Source organism: Coregonus lavaretus, assembly GCF_964263955.1.
Source record: "Coregonus lavaretus genome assembly, chromosome: 31".
Lineage (NCBI taxonomy): Eukaryota > Metazoa > Chordata > Actinopteri > Salmoniformes > Salmonidae > Coregonus > Coregonus lavaretus.
In genome coordinates this window covers 10,209,468-10,219,258 of record NC_140018.1, presented here as the reverse complement: position 1 = coordinate 10,219,258, position 9,791 = coordinate 10,209,468, and the positions used below count along the sequence as shown (strand labels likewise).

General features: G+C 43.0%; 1 protein-coding gene across 1 annotated transcript; it reads left to right on the top strand.

Annotated features, from left to right (window-relative positions):
- The first annotated feature begins 245 nt into the window (after positions 1 to 245).
- On the top strand, positions 246 to 6,579 carry LOC311106527 (alpha-1,6-mannosyl-glycoprotein 2-beta-N-acetylglucosaminyltransferase-like). Its single transcript, XM_084148890.1, has 3 exons — positions 246 to 438; positions 4,369 to 4,697; positions 5,047 to 6,579. Exons 2-3 carry the CDS (start codon positions 4,671 to 4,673, stop codon positions 6,418 to 6,420), a joined length of 1,401 nt encoding a protein of 466 aa, XP_084005016.1. The 5' UTR covers positions 246 to 438; positions 4,369 to 4,670; the 3' UTR covers positions 6,421 to 6,579.
- Positions 6,580 to 9,791: the final 3,212 nt, after the last annotated feature.

Genomic DNA, 9,791 nt, shown 5'->3' with positions numbered 1-9,791 from the left:
TTATCATAGTGGCCTATATAATTTTAAAAAAATAAAACAGATCAGAAGAAGCCTTTATTTATCTATTGTTCAAACAAACTACTAATTCTAAAGAAATATTATACCGACTACATGTAAGATCTCCATATTGTTACATTGTTTATAAGTTTATCTACAATTCAATGGTTCAGTTTAATGCAACATTGTAGCACACTAGCCTAATATATCAATTCATTTTTTTATGTATTGAGAGCCCCTCCGGAGTAATGCATTGTGGGAGACAAAGCTAGGCAGTGGTTCCGTATTTGGTACTTTGTGCCAACGTTAGCTAGCTTGCTAATGTGTTATTTCCCCCAGAAATTGGGAGCAGGTGAGAAGGGATGGAGGAGAATGAATACCTCGATTCATCGCACTGTTAATTTCGGCAGAGAAAGCTGCATAGCACGACTACTATTTTAGGTAACTATTCAAACGCATTTTTTTCCACACTATGAAGCTTATTGCGACAGTCTGTTTTGGCCAATGACTGAGGCGCGACTATGGAGTGCTTGCTTTTAAATATAATACGCTTGCTCCAGCTAACTATGATACACATTTAGCTTGCTAGCTAGCTAGCTACATGGCTAGTAGCTTCCATAACATCACTCGGTAAACAATGTTTAAGCTACTAAATATAGCTAGCTAACTAGTTGTGTATGTAACGCTACACGGCACGAATCTCGAGCGAAATGGGGTTGGTGCCGTGGTTTGATGTCGGTGTCCCCCGCACCAGCCTGGAGTCCAGGCGCTAACAAGACGATTGCTAGTGTAGGGAGAAGGAAGCTAGTTTAACTTACATTAACTAGATTTGGCTAGAGAACACCCATTTCCTTCTTGACCAACGGGGGCCATGGGAAGGAGGACATGTTATACGACCAAAATGTTTATTACATTAATGTTCAGAAACATAAGAAAACGGTCTAGTTTGAAATGATAGGCGGTGGCTAGTTTAGCTCTACATCTTGTTAACTGTGTGTGTATCGCGTCATGTAGTGAAAGTCAGCATAACAGGCGTGTAATGTACACTGTTAAGTACATAAGGACACCATAGGCTGTTAGCTACAGTCTATTTGAAGTGCATGTTTTGCAACAAAAAAAAATACATATTATTGCTGTGTTTTAGGCAAGGGAGTCTGTGATCCAGTGCGAAGGCTATTCAGCTTCCCATTTTGTGGATGTATTGATATGTGTATTGATTGTGACAGTGCCTCTGGGCAGTAGACAGGGATGAGCTAGTTCAACCAAGAAACGCTGCAAAGATAAGAGAATAGAGAACTAATCATAGAATGTTAAAGTGGAGCACAGGCTGGTATGGGAGGGCTAGTGTGTCTAAATTAAGAATCTAAATCGTGATGACTGGCTGCAGATACTTTGTGAAGATAGATAAAGTATTAGGCCTAAATTATGTATCTTACAGTTTGAGATTTAGGCTACTGGTTATGGGGAATGTTTTTGTCAGGGGCGTTGGCAGTGGTGCATTTTGTAGATGGGTTGTCACTTACAGTGCATTTGGAAAGTATTCAGACCCCTTACCTTTTTCCACATTTTGTTAAGTTACAGCCTTATTCTAAAAATGATTAAATAAAACATTTTCCTCATCAATCTACACACAATACCCCATAATGACAAAGCAAAAATGTACACTACCGGTCAAAAGTTTTAGAACACCTACTCATTCAATTTTTTTATTTTATTTTTTAAAACTATTTTCTACATTGTAGAATAATAGTGAATACTTCAAAACTATGAAATGACACATGGAATCATGTAGTAACCAAACAAGTGTTAAACAAATCAAAATATATTTTATATTTGAGATTCTTCTAATAGCCACCCTTTGCCTTGATGACAGCTTTGCACACGCTTGGCATTCTCTCAACCAGCTTCATGAGGTAGTCACCTGGAATGCATTTCAATTAACAGGTGTGCCTTGTTGAAAGTTAATTTGAGGATTTTCTTTCCTTCTTGATGAGTTTGAGCCAATCAGTTGTGTTGTGACAAGATAGGGGGGGTATACAGAAGATAGCCCTATTTGGTAAAAAACCATCAAGCGCTATGATGAAACTGGCTCTCATGAGGACTGCCACAGGAATGGAAGACCCAGAGTTACCTCTGCTGCAGAGGATAAGTTCATTAGTTACCAGCCTCAGAAATTGCAGCCCAAATAAATTATTCACAGACACATCTCAACATCAACTGTTCAGAGTAGACTGTGTGAATCAGGCCTTCATGGTGAAATTCCTGCAAAGAAACCACTACTATGGACATTAAAAACTGGTGGAAATGTGTCCTTTGGTCTGGAGTCGAAATTTGAGATTTTTGGTTCCAACCGCCGTGTCTTTGTGAGACGCGGTGTGGGTGAACAGATTATCTCTGCATGTGTATTTCCCACCGTAAAGCATGGAGGAGGTTTTATGGTGTGGGTGTGCTTTGCTGGTGACACTGTCAAGGCACACTTAAACAGCATGGCTACCACAGCATTCTGCAGCAATACGCTATCCCATCTGGTTTGGGCTTAGTGGGACTATCATTTTTTTTTCAAAAGGACAATGACCCAACACACTTCCAGGCTGTGTAAGGGCTATTTGACCAAGAAGGAGAGTGATGGAGTGCTGCATCAGATGACCTGGCCTCCACAATCCCCCGACCTCAACCCAATTGAGATGGTTTGGGATGAGTCGGATGTCAGAGTGAAGGAAAAGGAGCCAACAAGTGCTCAGCATATGTGGGAACTCCTTCAAGACTGTTGGAAAAGCATTCCAGGTGAAGCTGATTGAGAGAATGCCGAGAGTGTGCTAAGCTGTCATCAAGGCAATGGGTGGCTATTTGAAGAATCTCAAATATAAAATATATTTTGATTGGTTACTACATGATTCCAAATGTGTTATTTCATAGTTTTTATGTAGTTACAATGTAGAAAATAGTAAAAATAAAGAAAAACCCTTGAATGAGTAGGTGTTCTAAAACTTTTGACCGTTAGTGTATATATATATTTAAAAAAAACTAGAAATACCTTATTTACATAAGTATTCAGACCCTTTGCTATGAGACTTGAAATTGAGCTCCGGTGCATCCTGTTTCCATTGATCATCCTTGAGATGTTTCTCCAACTTGATTGGAGTCCATCATTCGATTTGATTTGATTTGATTCTTAAATGCAAGGAGTTTGGAACCACCAAGGCTCTTCCTAGAGCTGGCCGCCTGGCCAAACTGAGCAATCTGGGGAGAAGGGCCTTGTTCAGGGAGGTGACCAAGAACCTGATGGTCTCTCTGACAGAGCTGCAGAGTTCCTCTGTGGAGATGGGAGAACCTTCCAGATGGACACCCATCTCTGCACCACTCCACCAATCAGGCCTTTATGGTAGAGTGGCCAGACGGACGCCACTCCTCAGTAAAAGGCACATGACAGCCTGCTTGGAGTTTGTCAAAGGCACCTAAAGGACTCTCAGACCATGAGAAACAAGATTCTCTGGTCTGATGAAACCAAGATTTAAATCTTTGGCCTGAATGCCAAGCGTCACGTCTGGAGGAAACGTGGCACCATCCCTACGGTGAAACGTGGTGGCAGCATTATGCTGTGGGGATGTTTTTCACTGCTAGTCAGGATCGAGGGAAAAATGAACGGAGCAAAGTACAGAGAAATCCTTGATGAAAACATGCTCCAGTGCGCTCAGGACCTCAGACTGGGGCGAAGGTTCACCTTCCAACAGGACAACGACCCTAAGCACACAGCCAAGACAACGCATTAGTGGCTTCGGGACAAGTCTGAATGTCCTTGAGTAGCCCAGCCAGAGCCCGGACTTGAACCCGATCAAACATCTCAGGAGGGACCTGAAAATAGTAGTGCAGTGACGCGCCCCATCCAAGTTGACAGAGCTTGCGAGGATCTGCAGAGAAGAATGGGAGAAACAGGTGTGCCAAGCTTGTCGCGTCATACCCAAGAAGACTCAAGGCTGTAATCGCTGCCAAAGTGCTTCAATAAAGTATACGTATGTAAATGTGATATTTCATTTTTCTATTTTTAATACATTTGCAAAAATGTTTAAAAACCTGTTTTTGCTTTGTCATTATGGTCTATTGTGTGTAGATTGATGAGGGAAAATAACAATTTAATCAATTTTAGAATAAGGCTGTAACGTAACAAAATGTGGAAAAAGTCAAGGGGTTTGAATACTTTCAGAATGCACTGTATCAGCTCTTATCATAAAACAAGTTATGACTCCGTAACAGCAATTGTTTTATTATTGATGGTATGTATGCATGTTGCATTTAATAAATCAACCATGTTTAGTACAGACAATAAGAAATAGTACAATTGCTTTAATAATTTTCTCTTATTTTGTCTTCCAGTGGGTTCCATGCACACCGCTACCCTGCTGACTGTCAGAGACCAACATGCCTTATGGGACTCTCACCTGGCATCACTTACATTCCACAAAGACCCATGTCTACATTCCAAAAATGAGCACTAGCAGCAAGCAACAAGCGTTAGCAACCAACACAATTTGAAGCCGTTTTCTACCAAGCCTGCCTGCCTGCCTGCCTGCCTGCCTCCCCCAAGCACAGCAGTGCCATTAGAACTTGCAAACCTGCCTTTTTCAGTTTCTCTACAATCAACTCCTCTCTGTTCCCAAAGGGGGTGACTGCCTATCATGAGATTCCGAGTCTACAAGAGGAAGGTACAATACACGACGAGTCCCAAGTCATGTGTATGTGCTGCATGTTTCTGTACTGGGCATGTTTTAAATGGCACCAACAAAACAAATGTATTTGAAAACAGTAATAGACAATAAAACGTCATTTATTGTGACATATTTAGTTCTGCTGAAGAAGCAGGACCCACTGGATTAATTGAATGATTCAATAAGTTATTAACTAATGTAAACTCATATGAACTCTTACTTGGGGATCCATAATAAATACAAATAAATAATCTTACTGTATCTTTAAATCAAAAAAGAGAATAGAAATAACGATGCCAATGAGTCCAAAACCGGGCATGGGATATGATATGTATTTTATGTCCAGGTGGTGATACTGACACTGGTGGTGGTGGTGTGTGGCCTTGCCTTCTGGACCAGTGTGAAGCTGAAGAAGAGCAGTAGAGTGGTGGTCCCGAAAGAGGCTGAGGTGGCAAGGAGAAGCAGCAGTAGCCAGGTACAGGTACAGCCGCAGGCCACGTCTGCAGTCAGCCGGAGACCTATCGTACCACCCATCGCACCTGTAGCACCTGCCAACGAGACACACCCGAATAACCACCCCGAAAAGCACCTGGGGAAGGAGGTAAAACCGGAGGTGGACAACACCACCCTGGTCTACCGTGGCATTGTGTTCCAGCTCAACTTCGACCAGACAGTGAGACATGAGGAGAAGTTCAGGGCAGCGAGGAAGAAGGACGATCTGGTGGTGGTGGTCCAGGTGCACAACAGACCAGACTACCTGAGACTGCTGGTGGAGAGTCTGAGGAAGGCCAGGGGCGTGGAGAACATCCTGCTCATCTTCAGCCACGACTTCTGGTCCCCAGAGATCAACCAGGTGGTGGCCTCGGTGGACTTCTGCCAGGTCCTCCAGATCTTCTTTCCCTTCAGCATCCAGCTGTACCCCCAGGAGTTCCCGGGCCACGACCCCAGGGACTGCCCCAGAGACATTTCCAAGATAGACGCCTTAAAGCTGGACTGCATCAACGCAGAGTACCCCGACTCGTTCGGTCACTACCGCGAGGCCAAGTTCTCCCAGACCAAGCACCACTGGTGGTGGAAGCTGCACTTTGTGTGGGACAGGATCCGGGCCCTGAAGGACCACCGGGGTCTGGTGCTTCTCATTGAGGAGGACCACTTCCTCTCCCCGGACTTCCTCCACCTCCTCAAGCTGATGTCGATCCTGAAGAGGGAGAATTGCCCTGACTGTGACATCCTGTCTCTGGGGAGCTACGGCCACATTAGTTACGCAAGTAAAGCCAACAAGGTGGAGGTGAAAGCCTGGAAGTCCACCGAGCACAACATGGGCATGGCTCTGAGCAGGGAGACCTACCAGAAGCTTATCCAATGCACCGACGCCTTCTGCACCTATGACGACTACAACTGGGACTGGTCCCTGCAGCACCTGACCGTAACCTGCCTGCCCTCCTACTGGAAGGTCATGGTGAGCGAGGCGCCTCGGGTCTTCCACGCCGGGGACTGCGGGATGCACCACAAGAAGTCTGTGTGTATGCCGTCAAGCCAAAAGACCAAGATAGAGAACATCCTTCAGAGCAGCAGCCATCAGCTGTTCCCCAAGAACCTGCTGATTACTAAGAGACTTCCGGCTAACGGGGCAGGGGGGGTGGCGCCCCACGTGAAGAACGGGGGCTGGGGGGACATTAGGGACCATGAACTCTGCAAGAGCTACCTTCGATTACAGTGACCTTATTATAATTACTAGGACTATATTGTCACTATTCTCTTTTTGGCATCCTCTGAATTTAAGAAAAAGAAAGCCTTTTGAAAATAATCTTTATGGAATATTTCTTCATATTGCCTGTTTTATCGGACTCTTCCAAATAAAAAGTATGTTGGGTTTGGGCTTCTTTGTCACAAGTGTCTCTTTATGTATATCCAAAACATTGAGATAGAGAGATATATATATATATATATATATATATATATATATATATATGCATGCATGCATACATACATACATACATACATACATACATACATACAGTGAGGGGAAAAAGTATTTGATCCCCTGCTGATTTTGTACGTTTGGCCACTGACAAAGAAATGATCAGTCTATAATTTTAATGGAAGGTTTATTTGAACAGTGAGAGACAAAATAACAACAAAAAAATCCAGAAAAATGCATGTCAAGAATGTTATAAATTGATTTGCATTTTAATGAGGGAAATAAGTATTTGACCCCTCTGCAAAACATGACTTAGTACTTGGTGGCAAAACCCTTGTTGGCAATCACAGAGGTCAGACGTTTCTTGTAGTTGGCCACCAGGTTTGCACACATCTCTGGAGGGATTTTGTCCCACTCCTCTTTGCAAATCTTCTCCAAGTCATTAAGGTTTCGAGCCTGACGTTTGGCAACTCGAACCTTCAGCTCCCTCCACAGATTTTCTATGGGATTAAGGTCTAGAGACTGGCTAGGCCACTCCAGGACCGGCTAGGCCACTCATACACAAAAATGTATGCACTCATGACTGTAAGTCGCTTTGGATAAAAGCGTCTGCTAAATGGCATATTAATTAATTAATTAATTAATGTGCTTCTTCTTGAGCCACTCCTTTGTTGCCTTGGCTTTGTGTTTTGGGTCATTGTCATGCTGGAATACCCATCCACAACCCATTTTCAATATCCTGGCTGAGGGAAGTAGGTTCTCACCCAAGATTTGACGGTACATGGCCCTGTCCATCGTCCCTTTGATGCGGTGAAGTTGTCCTGTCCCCTTAGCAGAAAAACACCCCCAAAGCATAATGTTTCCACCTCCGTGTTTGACGGTGGGGATGGTGTTCTTGGGGTCATAGGCAACATTCCTCCTTCAAACACGGCGAGTTGAGTTGATGCCAAAGAGCTCGATTTTGGTCTCATCTGACCACCACTTTCACCCAGTTCTCCTCTGAATCATTCAGATGTTCATTGGCAAACTTTAGACGGGCATGTATATGTGCTTTCTTGAGCAGGGGGACCTTGCGGGCACTGCAGGATTTAAGTCCTTCACAGCGTAGTGTGTTACCAATTGTTTTCTTGGTGACTATGGTCCCAGCTGCCTTGAGATCATTGACAAGATCCTCCCGTGTAATTCTGGGCTGATTCCTCACCGTTCTCATGATCATTGCAACTCCACGAGGTGAGATCTTGCATGGAGCCCCAGGCCGAGGGAGATTGACAGTTCTTTTGTGTTTCTTCCATTTGCGAATAATCGCACCAACTGTTGTCACCTTCTCACCAAGCTGCTTGGCGATGGTCTTGTAGCCCATTCCAGCCTTGTGTAGGTCTATAATCTTGTCCCTGACATCCTTGGAGAGCTCTTTGGTCTTGGCCATGGTGGAGAGTTTGTAATCTGATTGATTGCTTCTGTGGACAGGTGTCTTTTATACAGGTAACAAACTGAGATTAGGAGCACTCCCTTTTAAGTGTGCTCCTAATCTCAGCTCGTTCCCTGTATAAAAGACACCTGGGAGCCTGAAATCTCTCTGATTGAGAGGGGGTCAAATACTTATTTCCCTCATTAAAATGCAAATCAATTTATAACATTTTTGACATGCGTTTTTCTGGATTTTTTTGTTGTTATTCTGTCTCTCACTGTTCAAATAAACCTTCCATTAAAATTATAGACTGATCATTTCTTTGTTAGTGGGCAAACGTACAAAATCAGCAGGGGATCAAATACTTTTTTCCCCTCACTGTATATCTCCTCCAAAAAGTTATACAGTATGTTATCTGATAAAATGACAATTGTTCAAGTATGTAATTATTTGCAGTCGTAATAGCTTTTACGAGCAAGAAAGACTCAAACTGTATATATGTGCATCATGTGTAAATTGGGTCCAGAATGAGAGGGGGTTGGGGACAGTCAAATCTAGTGAACTAGTGGAATTTGCGATCCCAGTGTGCATGCATAATTAATTTCTGAAAGTATTTTATCACATATTTGCTGAGATCAAAGCAGGTCCTCAGAGACACCTTGTCCCATTTACAGTATCTCATTTAGCTTCCATTCTCAACAGGTTTAACAATGTATCCTTCCTTCCCAAGTATCAAGACTCTATTAAGAGAGGTGCGCCTAGGAATGCTGATTGGAATCATAATATTACAGCATCAGGTTAATGCAGTGCTTAATGCATCATCCTCATATGTAAGTCACCAAGGTATTAAACCTCTCAATTTGGCACTTAACTGTTTGTCCCTGAAGTTACTCAAAGATGTACCTTTTAGTCAAAGGAAAGTCATCAGATCCTTTCATGACCATTTCCCTGCTCTCTGCCTTAATCTGAGTAAGATGCTCATGGGGAGGATACATATTTTCTTTGCATTCGATATATACTGTGTGTATATTTAAATATATATATACAGTGGGGAAAAAAAGTATTTAGTCAGCCACCAATTGTGCAAGTTCTCCCACTTAAAAAGATGAGAGAGGCCTGTAATTTTCATCATAGGTACACGTCAACTATGACAGACAAAATGAGGAAAAAAAAATCAAGAAAATCACATTGTAGTATTTTTTATGAATTTATTTGCAAATTATGGTAGAAAATAAGTATTTGGTCAATAACAAAAGTTTCTCAATACTTTGTTATATACCCTTTGTTGGCAATGACACAGGTCAAACGTTTTCTGTAAGTCTTCACAAGGTTTTCACACACTGTTGCTGGTATTTTGGCCCATTCCTCCATGCAGATCTCCTCTAGAGCAGTGATGTTTTGGGGCTGTTGCTGGGCAACACGGACTTTCAACTCCCTCCAAAGATTTTCTATGGGGTTGAGATCTGGAGACTGGCTAGGCCACTCCAGGACCTTGAAATGCTTCTTACGAAGCCACTCCTTCGTTGCCCGGGCGGTGTGTTTGGGATCATTGTCATGCTGAAAGACCCAGCCACGTTTCATCTTCAATGCCCTTGCTGATGGAAGGAGGTTTTCACTCAAAATCTCACGATACATGGCCCCATTCATTCTTTCCTTTACACGGATCAGTTGTCCTGGTCCCTTTGCAGAAAAACAGCCCCAAAGATGTTTCCACCCCCATGCTTCACAGTAGGTATGGTGTTCTTTGGATGCAACTCAGCAT

Excerpts from the sequence above, each read along its gene's own strand:
- LOC311106527 (XM_084148890.1), top strand. The coding sequence starts at position 4,671 with ATGAGATTCCGAGTCTACAAGAGGAAG. Across the intron at positions 4,698-5,046 it reads TCCGAGTCTACAAGAGGAAG|GTGGTGATACTGACACTGGT; the intron begins GTACAATACACG and ends TTTTATGTCCAG.